A 24,996-nucleotide genomic window follows, 5' to 3' on the forward strand; every position below is an offset into this window, starting at 1 on the left:
GTTGGATATACATTCTTCTTGACTGTAGAAGTTTGTTTTTATGCTAACTATAGTGTACAACAAGTAAATAGGCATGTTAAATGTTGATTACCTTGATTGGAAATTAGAATAAGTTTCTACCTCAGTTTAGTATTAAGTCATAAATAGTAAGGGTGAGAAGAGATCTTAATGGTTGTCTCAAGCTAATTATCATGTGGAATAGGAAATAGAAATCTAAAAAGGTTAAGTGACTTGTCCAAATTGTAGAACTGGTTAGAGACATAGCCAGCTCTTAAATCTGACGCCCTGACTTGTAATTCTATCTGTTTTCTTTATACCGTGGTGCCTTTTAAAACCATGAAAAATTAGAAGTTGTGTAGCTTTTTTTGGTCTTTATTTTGATTTTTGTCCCAAGATACTTTAGTATTTGTGATTTATAAAGTCTGAGGTTTTTATTTTTCATATGTACCTAAATATTATAAATATGGAAGTTACCGTTTACCTTGGGTGCATTTTTAATGTACTAAGTAGAGGGATTTGAAATTATTTTGCCAGATAATCGTTTTGAGGACCTTTTTTAGAATTAATGTATTTACTTATATTTCTTAATTACACATGGTGGTTTATTTTTTTAAAGATTTTTATTGGGGAATTGGGGGATGGGAACAGTGCTGGAGAATTGGGGGAAGGGGAACAGACAAGTTGCTGTCCTTTTGTTCTTCAGTCTAGTTGTGGAGGACGTTGCTTCACTGGCCCATGTTGGTATTATCATTGTGCTCTTCTCGGTTGAGACAGATAAGTCGCTGGCCTCTGGAAGGGCCGCTCACTGCAGCTGCTGGCTGCTCACGCTGCCAGCTGGCTACACACGGTAGCCCATGGCAACCCACTGCAGCAGGGACTGCAGCCTATGCCATCGCTGACAACGGCAACTCCCGGCAGCCCAGCTCCAGGTTGAGCTGTTGTTCAGCATCTTAGCTGTAGAGGGCAGTGTCACTGGCCCTCATATGTGGGATCCGAACCGGGGTCCTCTGGAGTCTCAAGCCAGCTCTTAACCAATGTGCCACTTGGCTGGCCCTACACATGGTGGTTTATAAATTAATACATTTGACAAGACAGCTGTAGTGGGGAAAGCTTTTTTTTTATAATCAGCTAATATTTTAAAATGCGTACATTAGATTACATTGTTGCATATTTCAGATATTTCCTTAACTTAAGTACTCAGATATTTATCCAAACATTATTGCAATGGGGTTTCCTGCAGAAAGACTTGAAGGTGTATACAGGAACAATATTGATGATGTAGTAAGGTAAGAACTCTTAATTTTCTATTTTGAATATTAATGTATTATACTAATGTTGTATTTTCATTTAGAAAACATTCCTAAACCACAGAAAAAGATGTACTTTGTGATATAAACTTTATTTTTATTATGTTGGTGCTTTATAGCTGCTTTTTTTTTGCTTAATGTACCTAATGGACGTCAATAAGATACAACTCATTTGATAAGAATGGACCTTTTACATAATCATGTATATGTGATGTGATTTCATGAACTCTGTATAAAATGCCCCTCAACAGGTTAATGCCTGGATTCCATTACACTGTGATTTTTATTTTTTATTTATTGTGTTTTATTTCATAATTGGGATTTAGGCTTAAATGCTTGAATGCATTTTTTCACTTAAATGTATTAATCTTATGGTATAGATAACTGATACCATGAATTTTTACATAGAGCCATAAGTATACCAAGCACCTAAAGAGGTATTTAGTACAAGGGATCTAGAAAGAAATTGCCACAGATACCAAAGCCTAACTTTGTCCGTTTTATAATTTTGCATAATTTTCTTAGTGTGATTATTCAGTTCAGAAGAAGGCCCTCTGGAAAGGCCCATTTCATTTTTAGTATATTTATGACCTAAAACTATATGATATATTTTATGAGAGAAGGAATTTTTATCTGTGTAAGTAGTCCTAATATATTTTCTGATTTCAGAGCAAAAATATATATGTGTGAACAAATTAAATGTAATATATCAGTAGGAACTTTAATGGTTTTTAAAAGTTAAAATTTTGTATTATTCCTTGGAGACTTTCAATTTAAATATTTGGTGGTTATGAGTATTAAATGTTATAATAGGTGTAGAATCGTTTTTATAATAGTTGTCTAAGTATATAAGCCTACCTATACCCTTATACGAGCTTACCGTAAGTTGTTAATTTTAAGCAATTTGCTTTGGATCAAAGCATATTTACACTTTTTGCAGTTCTGAGTTGTGTCCAGTTTGATTTTTGTAGTGTTTATATTATGTTCAGAATTAAATTTCAGTTTCCACAAAAATTTCAGTTTCCACAAAACTGTTTCTTTGTGGTTTTCTATTACAATTTTAAGCGGTACAGTTATAGGCTGTCATAAGTACTGTTTAAAAAATTGAAAATAGGGAAATGAATTTGCCTTCTCGTAGTTAGGCAGGACACAGTGGAAGGAGGCTTAACATCAAAGATCAATGGGAGTAACAGCTTGACATGGCTTAGTCAGTGATAATACATATCAACAGAAAATGCAATGGGTGACGGAAAAAAGATTAAGGGAAATAAATTTTGAATTGAGAGATGGAGAATCTGGGAAATGAGCAATGCAGTCGCCAGACATGTATTCTCTACTGTGGTGCAGGGATGCTTATCAGGCCTCTTTATGGCCTAAATGAAATATAAGATCATCTACTTCACATTATTATAATTCTGTATTCAGCCAGCTACTAATTCAACCAAGTCAGATTAGTACTCGTACTGGGATAGAGTATGAGTACTCCAGAGTAGAGGATATGTTTTCTGATTACTGTAAAGACATCTTTGTCATAAATTAATCTGTTGTGCTAGTTTTTTCACTGTTCTCTTCTGACTGTGAATTAGTCACTGAGGCCGAATGATCATCTTTTAGGTTACTGATAAAGTCCAGTTTCTGGATCTATAAATTTGATTATCGGACCTTAGATCGTAATAACTTCACCAAGAAAATACTGTGCTGAAAAGTATTTTAATCTGTCATCTTCTGACTTCATAACCATTGCTTTTATGCTTCTGAATTACGATTTCACACATTTTGTTTGTAATCAGTAACCAAGGTTGAAGTTTATTCTATCTGCTTTAATGTTACTTTTTCAAATTTGTTATTCCTAAAAAAAGTTTTATGTGTGGATTTTTATTTAGCTAATGATTACTTTAGCTGGCTAATCTTTTCACTCTGTGGTAATGGTAATAGTAATAGCATATAAAAATGAATTATCAGCTAAATATAATAGCTGTGCTGTGCTTTTTTTTTTTTAATTGGGTGATAAATGGCTGGTAAGACTTTGTTGGCTTCAGTTGCTCACCCCACTCCCCTTGTTTTATGAGAGAAAAGATGAACAGTGACCGGGAATGAAGATGTAGTTTTTCCTATGAACTAAAATGAAAATAAATAATTCCTAAGTAATTTTCCTGTTAGGATTAAACTTTCCAAGAGATTGGCCATCTCCAGTACCCGAATGATTGATTTCATTGATTGCTTCACACTGTATTGGGGACAGTAGTGATAATCAGCAGTGTTTCTTTTTGGTTAGAAGATGATAACGTCTTAGTACCGTTTCTGTTAACAAAACTGTTTTCAGTTGGATTTTCCTTTGCCCTGTCCATTGGGTTGTCTAAAGAATATTATCTTTTTTCTAATTCCATATTTTTTCTATTGTTTTCCCCAAAACAGAGCTCAGACTTTATTGCTGTTGTACAGCATTTCCTTGAGTAAAATAAATTCAAATTGCAAATATGTACCTTCATGCTTAAATTGTCCAGTATTATTTAACTGTCTTGAGAGATGATTTGTTATGGCACTGTGAATTTTATACTTGAAGTACTCAAAGATTTTGTGACAAATATTTAACTTCTCCATTGTAGATTACCTTCTAGGATCAGGAATTAATGTAAAAAATAAACAAAGGGAGAGGAGGAGAAAAGTAAATGAAGCTGAAATTTTTTACTGTTTTAATTGCAAATTTTTTAAAATAAGCAATCAGAATTGATAGAGCAGGGCCGGGACAGTTCATAGAAGTAAAGTTTGAAAAGTTAATTCTCCCAAGATTGTTTTTCTTCTTTTCCTCTTACCACCTTCTCTCCCCCTTCTTTCTTGCCACTAAACTCTTGTTCTGACTAGCTGATAATATGAAACAATGTTTTATTCAAATAACTGGGGTTTTTTAATATGTATGTTAGTCTTATTCCTCAGGCTAATATTGAAGGTATCGTTTATATGTTATCTGGTATAAATCTAAGCAGTCTTTAACAAATTGATGCTTCATGTGTTTAACAGACATAACTTAAGAACTGTTCTGTACCTACTAAATTAGGAAAAAGTAGGTTTAATAGAGGTGAACTGGCTTTCTTACTTCAGAAATTTTAATATGCTGCTATGCACTGTAAGTGTCCCAAGAGTGAAATTCTAATATGCTGCTTTCCTTTTCTTTTTTTTTCTTTCCCTTTATCTTTCCCTCCCTCTCTCCCCCCTTGTCTGTTTCTTTGCTTTTATAATATATCAAATGACGTCTTTCTAAACAGTGTTTTAAGGAACACAATTTGGGAAATGTAGAAAATGAAAAAAGATGCATATAACAGTATTTTCCCCTAGTCTGAATTAGTAGGAAATAATTTACTTCCTCCTCTTTTATTGGAAAGATTTTAGATGGGGGAAGATTACCATATTTATTATAAGGAAATGCTTAGAGCTCAGTCTTCTGATATATATTGATTTTATGAAAAAGACATTATCCGTTGTCTTGTATACTAGCAGTTTTCTTACCCATATATAAGCAGCTGTATTACAGATTCAAGAGTCCCATCTTCTCCTTTCCTGTTATATATATACATTTTCTCATTAAAGAAATATTTCAAATATATTTCTCTTAATTATGTTAATCTTTTAATTGTTGATTTTCAATAAAAAGTATTTGTTATCCCAACATCATCATTGTTAGCTATTCAGTTAAAAAGAATTGAAAGGTTATTTAGAGGATTTAATATTTATAGGTTGTATATAGATTATTTATTTAGAATAAAGGAAAGAATATCAATTCCATTCTCTCTTTCCAACAACTTTTGACTTCTTCCCTCATATTGCCTCTGTTTCCTACCTTTTTTCTTTATTGAGGTGAAATTCACATAGCACAAAATTAACCATTTTAAAGTGAGCAATTGGGTGGCATTTAGTACCTTCACAGTGTTTTGCAACCACCACCTCTATTAAGTTCCAAAATATTTTTATCACCCCAAAAGAAAATTCTGTACCCATTGGATACCTCCCACTTCTTTTGTTAGTCTTGTTTCCTTGTTTGCTATACAAATAGCAAAGCTTTGGTGGATTTGACAATGTTTATATTCTCTGCACCAATACAACTTTTGATACTTAGTAATAGGTAACATTTATTGTACATTTATGTCATACATAAGCTATTGTTATATATGCATTTGGCATGTGTCATCTTATTAAACCTCTACAGTAAACCTACCCCCATTTCATAGATGGTTTAAAAGAAGTTAACTTGCCCAAGTACCACACCAGTAAGTAGTGGAGTTGAGTGAGCCCAGGTCTGTCAGATTCCAAAGCTCACTTCCCTAATAACCATATGATCATGTATATCAGAGGACAAAACCTGTAAACTCTTGGACTAATCTAGCCTGTTGTCCTTTGTTTGGCCATAAACAGTGTTGGTTCATACAGTGTGGGAAATCACCAAGGACGGTCTTTTCTGGTATTATACCAGACAATTTCTTTAGATTGAAAAGACATAATATTGCCAAACACAATAAATGAAAACAGGCCAATACCAGGCAAATTATTATGAAATTTCTTTGAGAACACCAGAAATAATGAGAATGTTTCAAAAGCTTTCAGGATCAATTAGGAAGGATTAGGAATATGAATGGCATCTAATTTCTCGGTAGTAGAATTAAAGATAGAAGATGGAGGGGCAGCACTTCAAAAGTTCTGTGTTCAGCCTAGAATTCTGTATCTATCCAAACTATCAATCAAGTGCAAAAGTAGGAAAAAAAGACACTCAGGGACTAAGAAAAAAAAAATGTATCCATGCAACATTTCTTAGTAGATTACTAGAAGATGTGCTCCAGACAAACAAGGGAATAAACCATGAAATAAAAGGGCTTCAGTAAAGAGAGGATCCAACTCAAGCAACAAAGATAAGTTGACAACTGTCACAGTTGTCAAAAATGACAACCATGCCACAAGCTGAAAGGCAACCAGTTCAGGAAAAAAGAAGGGTTCTGGGGGGGAAAAAAAAGAACTGATAGGTGGATATTGAAATATTTGGAGGGAAAGATGCAATAGAATTTTAGAAAAATAAGTGAATTAGAAATGGAAGTGATTATTAACATTTGTTGATTAATTTAACCCAAAACTGATATTACCATTTAAGGGGGAATTAAGAGAAGTGAAACTAATGTCTGTGGGTAGTGGCTTTGTAAGCCTCCTTCACCATGGCAGAAAATATGTAATTAATTAGTAAATCTACAAGAAGCAGTATTATAGTATATCATAGAGATGCTGAATTAAATACCAGGAAAAAAAATTCGAGTAGTTGAGGGTGGTTGCTTTTAGGGGAGCAGCAGGAATATGGGGTTGAGTCTGAATAGGGCTGGAGATTAGTAATTTTTTTTTATTGTGGCAAAATATATAGTATAAGATGAAATTTACCATTTTAACTATTTTTAAGTATACTTCTGTGGCATTAAGTACATTCGCAATGTTGTGCAGCCACCACCACACACATATCTGTAAAACTTTTTTATCATCCTGTACTGAAACATTGTACCTACCCATTAAACAGTAGTTCTCTGTTCCCCCTAATCCAGCCCCTGGTAACCACTCTTTTGTTTTCTGTCACTATGTATTTGACTATTCTAGATACCTTACGCATATACAAGTGGAATCATACAATATTTGTCTTTTTGTGACTTATTTCACTTAGCATAATGTCTTAAAGGTTCATTCATGCTGTGTGGTATGTGTCAGAATTTCCTTCCATTTTATGTATATACCACATTGTTTATCTATTAATCTGTTGATGGACACTTGGGTTGTTTTCACCTTTAGACTATTGTGAATAATGCTGGTATGACTATGGGTGTAACAGTGTCTGTTTCAGTCCCTGCTTTCAGTTTGTTGGGGTATATACTCAGAATTGGTGGATCAAATGGTAATTCTGTTTAATTTTTTTGAGGAACTACTATAATGTCTTCTGTAGTGGCATATGGTTTTACATTCCCACTAGCAATACACAGTGTTCCCATTTTACCACATCCTCATCAACACTTGTTATTTTCTGGACTATTTTTTATAATAGCCTTTCTAATCAATGTGAAGTGGTATCTCATTGTGATTTTGATTTTTATCTCCCTAATGATAAGTGATGTTGAGCATCTTTTCGTGTGCTTATTGACCATTTGTGTATCTTTGAAGAGATGTCTATTCAAGGTCCTTGCCTGTTTTTGAATAGGATGGTTCGGGTTTTTGTTGAGTTTTAGGAGTTCTTTATATGTTCTGGATATTAATCCCTTATCAGATATGTGACTTCCAAGTATTTTCTCCCATTCTATGGGTTGCCATTTTATGAGTACTTTGTTGATAGTGTCCTTTGATGCACCAAAGTTTTTTTATTTTGATGCAGTCTAATTTATTCGTTTTTTATTGCCTGTGCCTTGGCTGTCACATCTATGAAATCATTGTTAAATCCAATGTCATGAAGCTTTCCCTTATGTTTTCTTTTAAGATCTTTCATTTCGGTTTTTGATCCAATTTGAGTTAATTTTTGTACATGGTGTAACATAAGGGTCCAGCTTAATACTGTACATGTGGATGTCCACTTTTCCCAACAAGCACTATTTGTCGAAAAGACTGTGTTTTCCATGTTGAATGGTCTTTGCACATTTGTCAAAAATCATTTGACCATATATAAAAGGGTTTATTTCTGGTCACTGTATTCTGTTCCATTGGTATATGTCTGTATACCAGTACCACACTTGGTAAGTTCGTAGCAAATACTGAAATCAGAATTGTGAGTCCTACAACTTTGTTCTATTTCAAGATTGTTTTGGCCGTTCAGGGTCCTTTGAGAGTCTATATGAATTTTAAGATGGATTTTTTATTTCTGTGAAAAAAAAAAAAGCCTGGAATTTTGATAGGAATTACATTAATCTATAGATTGCATTAAGTGGTATTGAAATCTTAACAATATCAAGTTTTCCAAACCATGAAAATGGGATGTTTTTCCATTTATTTAGATGTTGTTTAATTTCTTTCAACAGTGTTTTATAGTTTTCAGTGTACCAGTATTTTACCTCCTTGGTTAAATTGATTCCTAGATACTTCATTCTTTTTGACACTATCCCTAAATAGAATTGTTTTCTTAATTTTCCTTTTTTGATTGTTCGCTGTTAATGTATAGAAATGCAAGTGATTTTTGCATGTTAATTTTGTATGCTGCTACTTTGCTGAATCTGCTTATTGTAACAAATTTGTGTGTGTGTGTAATCTTTAAGGTTTTCTACATATAAGGTAATGTCATATGCAAACAGATAATTTTACCTCTTCCTTTCCAGTTTGGATGTCTTTTTTTGTTCTTGCCTAATTGCCCCGGCTTGAATGTTACTACTATGTTGAATACAAGAGGCAAAAATAGGCCCCCCCGTCTCATTATTAACCTTAGAGAAAAAACTTTCTTTCACCATTGCACATCCTATTTCTTGTGGAGTGGGTTTATTGTTTTGTTTTGTTTTATGGACTATTTTTTAGAGCCAGCTTACATTCATAACTATATTGAGCAGAAGGTTCAGAGATCTCCTGTATACCCCCTGCTCCCACATATGCACAAACTTCTTCGTTATCAGTGTCCTCCACCAGAGGGATTGCATTTCTTATAGTTGATGAACCTACATTGACACATTGTTATCATCCAGAGTCTGTAGTTTACATTAGTGTTCACTCTTGGTGTCGTCCATTCTATGGGTTTTGGACAAATGTGTAATGAATGTGTATCCACCATTATAGTATCATGCAGGATAGTGCCACTGACCTAAAAGTGGTCTGTGCTCTGCCTATTCACCCCTCCCTACCCAGCCTCGGACAATCACTGATCTTTTAACTGACTCCATAGTTCAACTTTTCTAAGAATGTCATATAACTGGAATCATCTAGTATGTAGCATACAAAAACTCTGCTCCTATACAGTATGGCAATATATAAAAAACCCACAGCATGTAAAATGATACAGCTACTTTAGAAGACAGTTGGTGGTTTCTTACAAAACTAAATATACTCCATACACTCTAGAAATTATATCCCTTTGGGTATTTACCCAAAGGAGTTGAAACCATGTTCTAACAAACACCTGTACATATTGTAGAAGTCACACTTCTTAAGTGTCTGCCTTCCAAAAGAGAAAAAGGGGAAAAAATGTAAGAAAAAAAAAATAGGCTCTGGATCTAAAAATCTCCTGGAAGCTGTTTCAGTCAGTGGGGATTGCAACAACAGTACCCTGCTTCTGTGTTAGCACATCTGTAATCAAAAGCAAAAGTTAAGACGTGAAACACAGATCCCTGATATTTGGGGGACAGAATCCCACAAAAGCTGGTGCTGGCTCTTCAAGGAATATGTGCATGGCTGCGTGCAGGAGGGGGGTGGAGTGTTCAGGTGGGCAGCTGCTACCACACTAAAAAGTTAAAATTGACTGAAACTAACTGGTTTACTGTCCAAGCCTTCTCCTGGAAGCTACAAGCTTTTAAATAGACTCCAGAGTTCTAAAATAGTTCATCAGATAGGTTATACCAGTACAGCTTTTGTCTTAAGTGGGGAGATGGATTCCTGGTGCTTCCTGCTTTGCCATCTTTCCTTGACTAATTCTTTATTACAAACATTTATATCTTTTGAAATGTGTGTTTATATATTATTTTGACAAAAAAATAATTTTAATGTGCACTTTGGCAGCTTATTTAGAACTATTTCGTAGAAATTATTTGAGGAAAGTAAAAACTTTAAAAATGACTGTTCTCATGACTGAGAATTCAGATTATTGAAATTAAGTACCGCATATAGTTATATTAGAAAGATTTGTATCCTAGATCTTCCAAGTTTTGTGGGTATTACTTCTCTGTTCTTAGACCTAAGTTTTTGTCTCTACTTTCCAAGTATCTAGAGTTCAATTTTCCCATTTCCCTTTGGAAATGCTGTTTTCTTGCTTTTTTCCGCCTTTCCATTGTATCAAACTTACAAGGCAGTGAGCCAGTTATGGGCATGAAATCCTTGGGAGGAGAGAGGAGGAAGTGGGAGGGTCAGCCTTAGTGAATGTTTCTCTAAGTATACTCAAGTTCTTTGAGAGAATTTACCCTCCCCCCTTTTAAAAAATGCTATGATATTTTATTTTAAATAGATTGTTTATTCTTCTGCTAGTCTCACTGTTGCACAGAGTGCTAGATAAGAAATTGTAAAGCTCAAATATTAGAGGGAACACACAAAAAAGTATGATTTCACCAGCCCTCACAAAAAATAACAAAGGGAAACACACACACACACACACACACACACACACACACAAAATCGATAGGAAAATCGATTTTGTAAAAGAAAGAAGTCAGGGTTCTTGGTTGCACATGACTGAAAGTAACGCTAACTTAATCAGAAGATAATTTTTTGAAAATTTATTAGATAGCTCATTGCTCCTAACCGGAGAAACAGGCTTTGAAGATTCCAGAAGCTAAGGGAAGCGAGACATGATCAGGAGGTTATAATAAAAATAGCCTCTGCTTAAGACATTGCTGCTTGGACACTGGCTGTCCCAGTGCTGCTACCATGACTGGATATTGGTGATTATGTTCATAAACTTTCAGTTCCTCTAGAGATCTCTCTGAATAATCATTTCTGACTCTTCTGTGTACCTTGTTCTCGCTACCTAGGTAGGGTTCAGTGTCCAGAGCAAGGAGGACCTAATTGGTCTAAGCCTGCACACGTGATGAGAGAAAGATGGGGAAGGGAGTCTTTTCTCACCTCTTGAAATTCTCTTCAAATTGGAATGGTTTGGAATGTTTAGCAGCCTCAAGATGACAATATCCCTTAAAAATTTCTACTTTATACCTCCTATCCTCAGACTCTCTTCCCAATGATATCTACAGTTAAAAGTTTCATATATTCTTTAAAATATTGTTTTCATCTTTATCCACGTTTTAAGAAAAGCAAATGGGAACGAGCATATTGCACACTCTTCTTCTGTATCTTTCTTGCTTTTTAAAGCATACTTAGGAATTTTCTATATAATTGATTCTTATATTGGCTGTTTTTTTATTCTGTTTTATGATCATACCATAATAAACAGTCCTCTCTGATACATATTTAGGTTGTTTTCAGTTCATCGCTATTAAAAACAGTGCTGTAATAAACATTTCTCTTGTGTCTTGGTGTCCTTTTGCAAGTATAGCTTTAAGGTAAATTTTTAGCAGTGGAGTTGCTGGGACCAGATAGTCTATGGTTTAAAACTTTTATTCTCAAAAATGGTATTTTGTATTCTCACCAACATGTGAGAGTGTATTATTCCTCTCCCACAATGTTGGCAAACTGAGTATTATCAAACTTAAACTTTTTGCAGTTTGTCGTAATTTGATTTTTGATTGCATTTCTTTAATTGCTGGTTATGCAATTTTGTGAAGTTTATTGGCCTTGCATATTTTTTCCTATGGTTTGTAGGTGTGTACTGACCCTATGTTCAATTTTATTTTTTTAGTTTTTTTCTTTAATGATTTTTGTGAACTCTTTGAAAAATAAGGAAATTAGTGGTACTCTTTTTTCAGGCAATTTTATAATGCCCTGCCTCTCTTGATATTTCAGTTTTATGACTACGAGATTCAGTTGAAGCGGTGATAAAGAGCTTGGTGGATTATCTCTGTTTTGAATTATTGATTTCTTACTATCTGCTTTAATATGTATAATCATGGAATATCAAAGATTTTTCCATTGACAGCTGTTTTTTAAGAAATATTCTTTACAAAACAGCCCTGCTTAAATCTAGCCAATTAGGAAATGCTTTTAATCAAGAGAAATGTTATGCACTCACACTCTTGAGTTACTGAATCAGACAGAAAAACATTCCCTTGGACAGAGAAGATGGAAGTGAAAAGGGAGTTTAGGAGTTCCTGCTTTATTTCTGCCTCTAGCATTGTACAGCTGTCTAACTTGTGGAATTCTGCTTTATTTATTGTTCTTTTAGGTCTAAACATTTCCCCCTACTCAAGCCTTTTCTCTGCTCTCGACCACGTTTATGTTCCTTTATATATACTACTCTTTTGTATTCATCTGCGATTATTTCCTTTTTTTCTCCTGGTTGTTTATACCTTTTAAATCTGAACTTTGTGGGTAAATTCTGTGCAGCTATGTTGACTGGTCTTAGATAATTTCTGTTTTTCCTCCTGTGTGGATTATTTGTAATTGTTCATGCAGAATTTTAGTTTATAAAGCCTCTACATTCTTTCCTTTTTGGTTTTTGAGTTATGAATTCATAGCCTGTTATTTAAATGAAGCTTTTGAAATCCGTTTTACTGATCTGTATCATATCTAACTATGCCAGTATTTCCTCCCTTGTCTGACGTGAACTCTAAAATTATATGAACACTTTCTCCCTGTTTCCTGGCGTTTCTACTCAAACGTGTTCTTCATTCTTAGTTAGAAATATGTTTAGAGTTGTAGTTCCCTTCTTTATTAATTTACTGATAAAAGAAAATCAAGTATATCAAGAATTTGTTAGAAAATTGCATATTGTTAAAAACATTTTTCCAGTACCTATTTTGACAGTTGTGAAGTCCTAGTTATTGTTGTGTCTTTCCTTTGTTTCAATTTTATGCTCTTTTCCAAGATTATTTTCATTTCTATACCTTACTAAGAGGCATATGTATTGTGTTCCAGTAAATTTTTTCATACCTATATATCTTTTAGACTTACGCTATTCAATATAGTAGCCTCTAGGCCACATGTAGCTATTTATGTTTAAATTTAAATTAATTAAAATAAATTTACTTATTCATTTTCATTTGTACTAGCCACATTTCAAATGCTTAGTAGTTACATGTGGCTAGTGGCTAGTGTGTTGGACAGCGCAAATACAGAACATTTTCATCATTGTGGGCAGTTCTATTGTACAGTGTGTTCTAGACAGTGCCATTTTGCTTTTCATTCTGAAAAGTTCTCGTTTCTGAAGATGATATGCTTCTTCTGCTATCTCTGGTATTAATCAAAAGAAATTTGACATTTTTTGAGGTGGGTTGCATTTTACAAATTGCATATTGCTCCTAATTAAACTTGATCGAGGTATAATTTATATGCAATAAAATGTACCCATTTTAAGTGGACAGTTCAGTGAGTTTTGATATATATGTATATACACCCATGTAAACATCACTATAATCAAGATTTAGAATGTTTCTATTACCATAAAAAGTTTCCTCTTGCCCCTTTGTAATCAGTCAGTCCCCAGCCCTGGTTCCAGGCAATCTCTAAATCTGCTTTCTCTCACTGCAGATAAGTTTTGCCTGTACTAGAATTTCATATAAATGCAATCATATAGTATGTACTCTTTTGTGTCTGGTTTCTTTCTCTTAGCGTAATCTTTTTGAAATTCACCCCTGCTGTTGCTGTCTCAGTAGTTTTTTATTGCTGAGTAGTATTCAATTGTATGTATATGATATTCATCCATTTACCTCTGATGGGCATTTGGATTGTTTTCAGTTTGGATCTATTATGAGCAAAGCTGCTATCAGCATTCCTGTACAAGGCTTTTGTGGACATATATTTTCATTTCTGTAGGTTAAATACCTATGAGTAGAATTGCTGGGTCGTATGATATAGACCAGTGTAACAGAATAGAGATTCCAGAAGAAGTCACATACACATTTTTTTACAAAGGTGTCAAGGTAACTTACTGGGGAAGGGATACTCTTATTAGCAAATGATGATGAAACAACTGGATGTCAGTATGAAAAATAAAATGAACCTTGACGTATACTTCTCATAGTAGACAAAAATTAACTTAAAATGGATTGTAGTAGAAACAAAAAAGTAAAATGTAAAAACTATGAAATTTCTAGATAGAAACATAGAAGACAGTCTGTATGAATTTTGGTTTAGTCAAAATTTCTTAGCACATACAAATTTAACCACATAAGAAAAAGCTGACAAATTGGACTTTATCAACATTTAAAACATCTGTTCTTTGAAAGACACCATTAATAAAATAAAAAGGCAACCACAGTCTGAGAGAAAATTCACAGTGCATACACCTGACAAAGAATTGGGGATGCTCTTACAAACTTATGAGGACAACCCCATAAAGAAGAGGGCAAAAGATGTGAACAGAATCTTTTACAAAAGAAGATATAGAAATGATCAATATGCATATGAAAGTATATTCAAAATCAGTCATCAGGGAAATGAAAATGAAAACATTTCACAGTGAAAATGAAAATACAGTGAGAAATATGAAAACACAGTTTCATATTTATTGGGATGGCTAAAGCTTAAAGGGCTAAAGGGTTGTCAAGGAACTCTTACCCATGTTGGTAAAAACAAAAAATGATACAACTTCTTTGAAGAAATGTTTGGCAGTTTCTTATTCATTTTATTTTTATTAGCCTTCTCTATTTTTTTAGTGAGTTATAGGTCACTTCCTCCCTATTTATTTCTTTGTCCTCTAGCTTTATACCTGCTATCTGTGAGCAGAATTTAATAATCTCTTATTTTTGCTTTTGTATTTAATTTGGATAAAGTAGGAGAAAGCAGTACTGTGCGGTCAAGAGTTAAAAGAACATTTTCAACCGGATATTTATTTTTCTTGTATTGGGTATATGATTGATTTTAATTCCGACAACCTGAAGATGACTAGAAGATAGTTAAGGACTAGTATGTTTGGGACTTGAATGTTTTAATGGAAGTAAAGCAGAAATGATTCAAGTGTTAAAAAGTAAAACAATCCAATTTCATGGAGCGGTAGCAACTACAGGTATATTATGGTTCTAAGAGCAAATGTTGATTTAACATGACTAGCAGAGGAAATAAATTTGGTTACCAAACAGTGAGTTAGATACAGAAAAAAGCAGATAAGTAATTATTTTGCTTTTTTTCTTTTCAGATGTTATTTTTCTTTTTTTACCTATTTTTGGATTAGTGGAAGAGTCCAATATTCTTAGACTGTTTTCTAAACTTTTGATACCTTTAAAGAGGGTTTGCTGCTGGTTTCTCTCAAGCTGCCAGGAATACTTGTTGTGATTATGGTTGTCAGTACTTGGAGTTTTGTTACCGCTGTATCTACAGCAATGCTTGTCACATAGCAGGTGCTTAATAAATAAATATGAATTTATTTACTTGATGAATTTTTATCAATTCTCCAAGCACTTGAAAATGATATAGTGCTCTAATAATATAAACTTTAGTATCATTATATTCTGACACCAAGCGAAGACAAACCAATTCACCTTTAAGAAACACAATGACTCTTGGGCCTTACAGTAAGACATGAATTTAATCCAGTGGAATATACCTACTTTGTCTATATAAACCCTTTCAGTGGAAAGAATGAATGATTAGCTGTTGGAACATGGAAAAAGCTTGGCCAAATGGAAAGGAAGCCTTAGTCAGTGAACTTAGATATTTTTGGCAAGACCGTTCCTGTCGTGGAAATGGAAACATGAGAATGTCTTAGTCTGTTCAAAATTGCTTCGTGTTACTAACTTCAGTTTGATTCCCCATTTAATCACCAGCATTCTGATTTCACTTCTCTGAGGTCTGCCTGTAGTGAGATATTGAACTGGTCATAAAGATGGGAATAATTTAGTTCTTGTGGCAGTTGAGTGTTTCAAGTAAATTAATATAATGCCATTATGGTCATTATGATATTTATAAATCAATCATATGATAGGAGTTTAGATTTGTCCCTGAAAAAAAAACCAAAAAACTCAATATGCTGACAGGATCAGGTCTGAAGAGGTAGAAAACCCTGAACCACGACAGTTAACTTTACCAAAGTAATTACTGAATTTCTGAGGCCTTTTCAGGGTCAGTATAAAGCTTATCTTGCAACCCAGACACTTTTCCCTCTATTGGAGTGAGTTTAGTAGTGTGATATTAATGTATAGAGCAGCCAGATTGAGTTTTGCATTTGATTTATGTAATTTTCAGAGTTGAACATTGCTTACTATATTAATTTGCCTGTAGAGTGCTCCAACTTGTATAATGTAAACGTATATATACTATATTTCATAAAGAAATATTAGGAAGGTCAATTTTGAAGTTGCTTTATAATCACTGACTTTCTTAGTTGGAGTATTTAGTCCATTTATATTTAATATCATTATTGATGTGTTTTATTTAAGTCTGTCATCTTTCTATTTATGTTTACTTATCTGATACGCATTCATCCATTCACTCTTATTTTCTCATTCTTCTTTTCCTTTCCTCTTTGAATTTAATAGAATACTTTTAAGTATTCTATTTTAATCCTTCTATTGAATTTTTAGCTGTACCTCTTGTGTGTTTGTGTGTGTGTGTGTATAGAGTACACACACACACACACACACACACACATTCAGTGAATCAATAATTCAGTAGACATGGTGGAGATGGATTGTCTCTGCTCCACCGTGTCTGGAGTTTTAGTTGGGAGGACTCAGTGACTAGAGATGAATTAGCAAATTGGGGACTGAATCATCTGAAGGTGTTTTCACTCCATGTCTGGGAAATGCTGGCTATTGTCTGGGTCTTCATTTGGGTTGTTGGTCAGAACCCCTGTACGTGGCCTTTCCAAGTACTCTCCACATAGGCTATTTTAGGCTTCTTCATAGCATGGCATCTTGGTGCCAAGAGGGAAGATCCAGAGTCCAAGATGGAAGTGCATGGCATCTTTATCATCTAGCCCTAGCCACTTCTGCCATATTCTGTTAGTTGAGGCAGTCACAAAGGTGTGCCTAAGTTCAAGGGAAGGAACCATAGACTCCACCACTTCATGGAAGAACCGTTAAGGTTATGTTGCATGAAGAGCATGTGGGATGGGAGATGCAGTCATTCTTGGAAAAGACAATCTGCCACATCTTTCTTCTGCAGTCACCAGGCTTCTATTAAGACCATGGAGTAGATTGTTCTTTTCAGATATTGTATTTTAGAGGCCTAGAATTTGTCTTTTGTAGTTTCTATAGCCTTTGAAAAGCTGAGACTTTTCAGCTTTTCACTTACTGTAATCATTTTCCTTTACATTCTCGTATGTATTTATAGTAGCCACTTTAAAGTCTATGGCTGCTAATTCTAACATTTGGTTCATCTTGGAGTCAGTTTCTATCAACTGCTTTTTGTTGTTTTTTTCTTGGTCATGGGTCGTTTTTCTGCTTTGCATGTCTAATAAATTTTAATTGTATGTTGAATGTTGTGGAGGATATGTTGTAGGGAGTCTGGATTGTTACTTTAAGCGTTCTGGATTGTTACTTTCTTTAATACCTGAGTTTTATTTCAAAAGGCATTTAAATTAACAGTTAATCTTCCGGTATTGTCAGGCTTGGTTTTCTTTATTAAGGCAGGCTTATTTCAGTTTTGTCTTTTGCCTTAGGGCGTGGTCCTTCTAAGGCGTGGCCCTTCTGGGGTCTCAGCTGAATCAGTGAAATCTGTCCTCTCTGGCTGGGCCAGAACTCCTCCTAGCACTTTGCTATCTCTGGTGTCATCTCCTTTATGCTTTCAGTTCCTGCACATATGCAGCCAAATTGTTGGCCAAGGCCCTGAGGTGAATTTCCATTTTCAGACTTGTTAGGGTGATCACTTCATAAGTTAACATAAATGTCTAATCACTGTGTTGTACACCTGAAACTAATACAATATTGTATGTCAACTGTAACTGAAAAAATTTTTTTTAATTAAAATAAATTTTTAAAAAGTCATAAAAAGTGACACATACCTTAAATATTTACCTCAAAAAAAAGAGTTGTACACATGAAATATTATACACAGTTAACAGCCACCACCACAGCAAAGTAGTTACTTTCCTTTGTTTCCCTCTGCCCTTTGGCAAGAATTCTTTCTTTCTTTTTATGCCATGTACTTTTTTGGCAGTCTGGTGAAGCTTATGGACCCCTTCTTAGAGTGATCTTAAATCCATAATGTAAAAGTCATAGGATTACAAATATATTAATTTTGATTATAGTAGTTATGATAATGTTTAAAAACCAAATATCTGATATAATGTTATTAACACATTAAATTAAAAAAAAGTATTGACAGGTCTAATGACTTAAATTTGAAGTGTTGATTGTAAATAATATTTTGATATATGCAACAACTGCAGTATGACAAAAATATTTCAGTTAGTGACAAAGTTACAAGTACTGCTTATGTTATTACTGTGTAACATAAATTATTCATATCCAAGTGTATGGACCCTTTTTTTCCCTACCTCAACCACACACATATTTTCAGACTTCTTTCCTATTCTCCTTCCTCCCAGTAGTTACATTGCAATTTTGGTTATATCAATATTGGGTTTTTATGTGATTATGACTAGATAAATGCCATTCACAATTAAGTGATGTGGTATGTTATGACTGATATTTTTCCTGCACATTTTATTTTCCCTGGAGTTACAATTCATCCCCCTCCCTATTTTTTTTTTTAATTTTTTATTGGGGAATTGGGGGATGGGAACAGTGCTGGGGAATTGGGGGAAGGAGAACAGACAAGTTGCTTCCTTTTTGTTCTTCAGTCTAGTTGTGGAGGACGTTGCTTCACTGGCCCAAGTTGGCACCATCGTTGCGCTCTTCCTGGGCAAGGCAGATATCAGTCGCCAGCTTCTGGACGGCCGCTCAGGGCGGCTGCTGGCTACACACGGTAACCCATGGCAACCTACTGCAGCAGGGGCTGCAGACTGCCGTCCCTGGCGACTCATGGCAGCCCAGCTCCAGGTCGAGCTGTTGTTAAGCATCTTAGCTGTAGAGGGCAGTGTTACTGGCCCTCATATGTGGGATCCGAACCGGGGCCCTCTGGCGTTCCAAACCAGCTCTTAACCAACGCGCCACTTGGCCGGCCCATCCCTCTCCCCTTTTAACTTTAGTTTCTATGTTAACTTTAATTCATCCCTAAACTTGCCCCCAGTTGTATAAATTTCCCAACATATTTGAGCGTATTTGTTTTATATCAATTTGATTTTCTCCAGGAGTCTTCTGGTCTGCCCTAATGTTGATTAGTTGTTCTCTAGGCTTGCTGTATGGCTGTCTGAGTGAGATGTTCTTAACCATCATCCTGGGGATTCTCTTCCTTTTCATGAGTTGGATTCTTCAGTTCCTGGAACTCGTCGTCATCTTTCATGGTTTCCCACCCTTGTTTTGGTGGAGCATATCTTCTATTAACTCCCTGAGAGAAAATATATGGGAATCAAAAGTATTTGAAACTGCTTATTTAAAGATGCCTTTATTATATATTCACACTTGATTTATAGTCTCTCTTGATGTGGAATAATTTTCCCTCAAAGTCAGAAAGTTTTACCCAGTTGTTTTCTAGCTGCTAGTGTAACCGTTAAGAAGGGTGATGTATGTATGTCATTATGATTCCAGACTCTCTTTATGAAACCTAGTTTCCTCTTAGGCAGCTTCTAGGGTCTTATGTTTATCTCTTCAGTATTCAGAAATTTCACTAAGATATGTATGCCTTTATTTGGGCCTGTTTTCATTTTTGCTGGATACTTTCATTCTGTCTTTTCAGTTTGGTAACTCATGTCCTTCAGTTTTGGTTATTTTTCTTGAATTTTCTTCAGTGTTTTCTGTTCTTTTCTCTGGAACTGCAACTCCTATTCATACGTTGAACCTCTTTTAAAATCTTTTAAATCTTTTAAAATCTTGCCTTCTGTTTTCCATTTGTCTTTTTATTCTGTTTATTCTGGCATTTCCTCAGCCTTATACTTTTCTAACTCCTTTAATTACCTACCTCATAGGATTAGACAAATTTATATAACGTAAAATACTTAAAATAGTGCCTGGCATATATAGGAAGTGCCAGCATTAGCTGTAATTGTTGTTTCTGTTTAGTTCCTTAACTAATTGTTTTGAGGGAGACATTTTTGGGCTTGATTCTTTGACTTATTAGCTGTATTACCTTTGGCAAGTCCTGTATTTTCTTTGATACCTACTTCCCTCATCTGTGAAATGTAAATAAGCTCTACCTCTCAGACGTTTGTGAGTGTCAATTGAGAATATTTATGGGAAAATGCATAATAAACTTTGTACAGAGTTAATAGTTACTACTTAGATCTTTCAAATATCACAAGTTTTTAATTTGAAAGAAAATAATGGCTGACTTTTCAGAGTTATTTTTAAGATTATTTGATTGCATGTCATTTTCTCGCAAGTCTGTATGAGCTGCTAGGTGAACTTTAGCTATGCTAATGGCGCCTTTTAAAGACGTTACTTCTTAATACTCAACCTCATTATGTTAGGCTGAACAGAGAAGATTATGAAAATATTCATCCTATAAAAAGCTCTGGCTTTACTTCAGATTGTATAAATCTGTGTAATGTAATAATTATTTAAGAATGACCTGATTACTAGTTTAAACCCATGGAGGTAATATTTTTTGGAGTTTTTAAAAAATATATATATTTTTCTTAAATGGTATTTGAGATTAGGAAAAATAGATTCTGTCTTTTGTTTTTTCTCAATAGTATTAATGTAATTTCAAATGTTAGCTCATTTTTGTTAATGGTGGCTTTTTGTTTGTTTGTTTTGTTTTAAGGTTTTTGGATTCAAAGCATAAAAACCATTACAAGATATACAATCTGTAAGTATGTTTTTTTATTTGTATGCTTCCAAATACTTCTAAAATTACTATTAAGTGAAAGTTATTTCCTTGTTAGAATGAAGTAGAGTTAAAGATATATTTGAACAGAATTGTATTCCCAAAACAATTAGTTCAAGAAGCCTGACTGAGAGCATTGTTAGGTCAGTTAGAAAGTGTAGTGATGAGGTAAAACAATGTTGGCACAGATTCATGTTACTTGATCGGCTTTAAATGACTTGGCATCTAGCCCATCTTTGAGCCCGTAACCATGTGGTAACTTGAAGTGTAATTCACAGTAGAGCGTCTGTGAAAGCATTAATGACATCTTCTATGGCGGTATTCTCCAGAATGGATATACTTTTGTTTATTCTGTGACTCTAGGTCAATTGATTGAAACAGTTACTAGGGTTGTTTCTAACTGTATATAACATGATTAAGTTAACTAAAGTTATTGAATTGGGTGGGTTCCCTTGTCTAGGACAGAAATATACAAATTGCCCAATTGATACAGCTAGCTGACTTTATCTTTAACCTTTTATTTTTTGGTTTGACTTTATGAGTAGAGATGTGAAAAGGAAAAAAGTAACAAAAGAAAGATGGGAAGAGAATATTTAACCATTTTTGCCCTTGAAGACAATTTTTCTTTCCCCAAATAATGACCATTTTATAATTTTTAGAAAATAATATGTAAAATGAGTTATTTTTCTACCTTGCTTTTATTTTTTCTATGTGATATCTATAAATTATACAACAGTAAAAAATTTTAATCTAATTTATTTATACTAATTCATAGTTATAATTTCTATAGAATTTATCAAATGTAAGAAGTTTCTTTCCTACCTTCAATGGGAATTTAAATCTCTACCAAAAAAGCTTGAAAGATTCTCTGTGCTTTGTTGGCTTGTGAGATGTTACTATTTTATCTTTAATTTAGTGATCTTTCTGTTTTAAGACCTCAGAAGACCTAAGAGTGAAGTAGGCACTAATACTTTTTCTCCTAGTGAGTTTTCACTAATTTCCTCAGATTCACAAAGAAGGAAATATTTATCGCACGCTCGCCACATGTTAGACATTATAAAACATGTCGGTACAAAGGCGAACGAGATGTATTTCTAGTACTCAGGTGATTTGTAGGGTAATATGAGAGGTAAACAAGGTATTGTAGAAGAAGTAACTCGTGTTTAGAACAGAACTGTGTGGAGAACAGTGGAAATAGCAATGGTACCCCAAAGGAACTGTTTCACAAAAAAAGCATGTTTGAGCTGGGATGAAAAGAATCTGTAGAAGTTGACCCACAGGTTTAGCAGGAGGGGAAAATGGCATTGCAGGCGGAGAGAATGGCATGTAAGAAGCTTGTTGGTATAATAGTGTGTAGAATATAGCAGATAATTCATTATGATCAGATTATGGTGTGTGTGTGTGTGTGTGTGTGTGTGTGTGTGTGTGTGTGTGTGTGTGTGTGTGTGTGTAGGCTGTGGTAGGAATAGATAACAAGTTGAAAGAAAGTAAAAGGTTATGTAGAAACTTATGTATAGGTCGGTGCCAGCTCACAAATGACCTATGCATATATCTTCCTCTTTTCCTGATTAACTTCTACAACAAGACTTGTTTTAGATGCCAGAGTGTTTCTGTGGAGGAAAATAAGAACCACAAAGCTATGTACTTTTTGAGCAACTGGATTTAGAAGTTAAGTTAAAAAAAAAAAAATAGGACAAGAACTGTCAAAAACTGGAGTACATTAAAATGGGTCACTTTAGGCTTAGATTTTCAGGATTAGGCATTTAGAGAGTCCCAGAAGGAAGGTAGAAAGATACTAAAGACAAATTCTGCCTCTTTCAAAATTTTATTCTAGTTTAACGTTATATCCAGAGAAAGGGAAGGAAATGCTTTTCATTCCTGTATGCAGAGGCTTCCTGCTTACAGAATTTAGGACTTAGGCTTGTACTGTCAGTACTGTGGGGCACTTACGTTATTATGGTGAAAGCTGGCATTGGGAACTAGCCTGGGAATTTGACTGCCTGTTTGTTTTTGTATTTCCAAATGTTGGACTCCCAAGTTAATGAACTGTCTCGTTATTAGTTGAGAGCAGCTTTTGGTCCATATATTTTAACTTCCCTTTTCTACTCCATTTAATGGAATCATAGACTTTCAGAACTGGAAAGTACCTGAAAGAGATCATTTAGTCCGACCTTCTCATTTTACAGATGGGGAATCTGAGAGAAGTTAAGTGAGTTGAACAAGGTCACACAGGTACATATGGTAGCAGACCATCAACTGTTTATGCCAATATTCCTTTTTTGGTTTTTTTTTGTTTGTTTGCTTGTTCATTGGTTTTTTTTTTTAACCTCCCCAAATTTTACTTACTTCAGAAGTTTGTAGAACTACCAGGTTGTAGCATGTTTTGATTTCTGATGTCACTTTTCAATGTTCTTCACCTTCTTTCTACCCGTTAATATTTCTGGCTCTGGGTAATTGAGTCTGGCAAGCAGCAGATGTCTCTATTTTATTTCTTTTATTTTTAGGATATTAATTATATGTGATATATATCTTTGCAAACATATAAATTGAAAGATCTTAAAATATTTGCATTAGACATACCTCTATTTAATAATTTAATGAACTTTTTGTGGCAGTTATGACATAACGTAGATGAGGAAGAATTCTTAATGCAGACTTTCTAATAATTGACTGTATCTGTTTATATCAGTATATTTATCAGGCATTCAATAAGTTCAATAAGTTATTTTAAGAAAGGACAAAATTAGCTCATCAACAAATTCAGGTATACTGGTACTTAGTAAATTAGTTTGTTTTGTGCAAGTGTGTGAGTTTTATTTTTGTAGTTCCTCTGAATAATCTGTCCTCTGGCGGGGGTAAGTGGAGGACTGGGGGAGATAGGGCATAAAGGCATAATATAGTTTTTGCCTTTGAGGAACTTAAATGTTTACTGGATACTGCATTTTATTGCATATTCTATTTGACATACAACTCTCCACCATTTTGTGGCAAAAATTTAGCTGTTAATTTTTATCTATTAAGTTTTGTTTTGTGAGATAGGGATAGCTTCATTGATGAGAGTAAGGAAGAGATCTACATGCCTTGCTGATTCCATGACTAGTCTCACTCTACTGGAAGCTTTTCCTATTTATCTCTTTCTACACTTTCTGTTTACTACTTCATAAAAACTCTCTTTCAATGCCTCTTCAGTTCTCTTGTCTCATATAAGCCAATCTGAGGTGATGATTAAAAAAAAACCTTTTAAGTTGAGTTTTAGATATAAAGAAGTATAAATGGTTAATTCTATCTAACACTTGTCTTAGTGAAATTCCATTTGCTATTATTTATGTATCTTCAATTTTCGTTTGTTGAGGGACTTAATAACATACTGCAAAAAAATGACAAGAACTGTGTGTATGTGCATGCAGTTATCAGAGAAAGTTTTAATTAAGAAGAGCATCTTTATTCTTACCCCATCAAACCCTCCCCGATCATTTTTATCTCTACCAGTCCTAGGATTGTTCTCACTCCCTATCCATACCTGTAGAGATTTTTATAACTTTTTCATGTTTTCATTATCACTGTTTGTCGGTTCTATCCTGCTAAATATTGCTGTTATAGGAAGCTGGCTTTGGCTAAATCTTGTTTTGCTTTTGTTTTTAAAACTGTTTTCGATATTTTTATTGTTAGTGGCAATATGGAGCAGTACTGGAAAAAGTTTGAGTTTTGTAATCAGAGGTACTGAGCTTGATTCCTGGCTCTTCCATTTATATATTGTGGTTTGGGGCAAGTATTTTAGTGCTCATCTAAATCTTAGCTTTTTCATATATAAAATGAGGATAATATTAACTATTATATGGTTATGAGAATGAATCAAAAACATGGAAACCCCTTTGTAAGATGTGTGCATCTAGAAGACATTTAGTAGCCCATTATTTCCACTTTTTCTCCATTTTGTCCTTTTTTTTTTTTCTTTAAATACTTTTTTTTTAAAAGATTTTATTGGGGAATTGGGGAGGGGAACAGCATTGGGGAATCGGGTAAGGGGAACAGACAAGTTGCTGTCCTTTTTGTTCTTCAGTCTAGTTGTGGAGGACGTCGCTTCACTGGCCCATGTTAGTATTATCATTGCGCTCTTCCC

General features: G+C 34.3%; 1 protein-coding gene across 2 annotated transcripts in view; it reads left to right on the forward strand.

Moving 5' to 3' along the window:
• The window catches only part of PTEN (phosphatase and tensin homolog), a 79,852-nt gene that overhangs the window by 23,029 nt on the left and 31,827 nt on the right, over positions 1–24,996 (forward strand). Inside the window, exons 2-3 of one of the 2 annotated variants that reach the window (XM_019651497.1) lie at positions 1,202–1,286; positions 20,814–20,858. In XM_019651497.1, coding sequence (XP_019507042.1) covers positions 1,202–1,286; positions 20,814–20,858 — 130 coding nt within the window. The remainder of the gene's footprint in view (positions 1–1,201; positions 1,287–20,813; positions 20,859–24,996) is intronic. The other variant, XM_019651496.1, reaches the window with a different exon arrangement.

This window comes from Hipposideros armiger, unplaced genomic scaffold (genome assembly GCF_001890085.2).
Source record: "Hipposideros armiger isolate ML-2016 unplaced genomic scaffold, ASM189008v1 scaffold_161, whole genome shotgun sequence".
Taxonomy (NCBI): domain Eukaryota; kingdom Metazoa; phylum Chordata; class Mammalia; order Chiroptera; family Hipposideridae; genus Hipposideros; species Hipposideros armiger.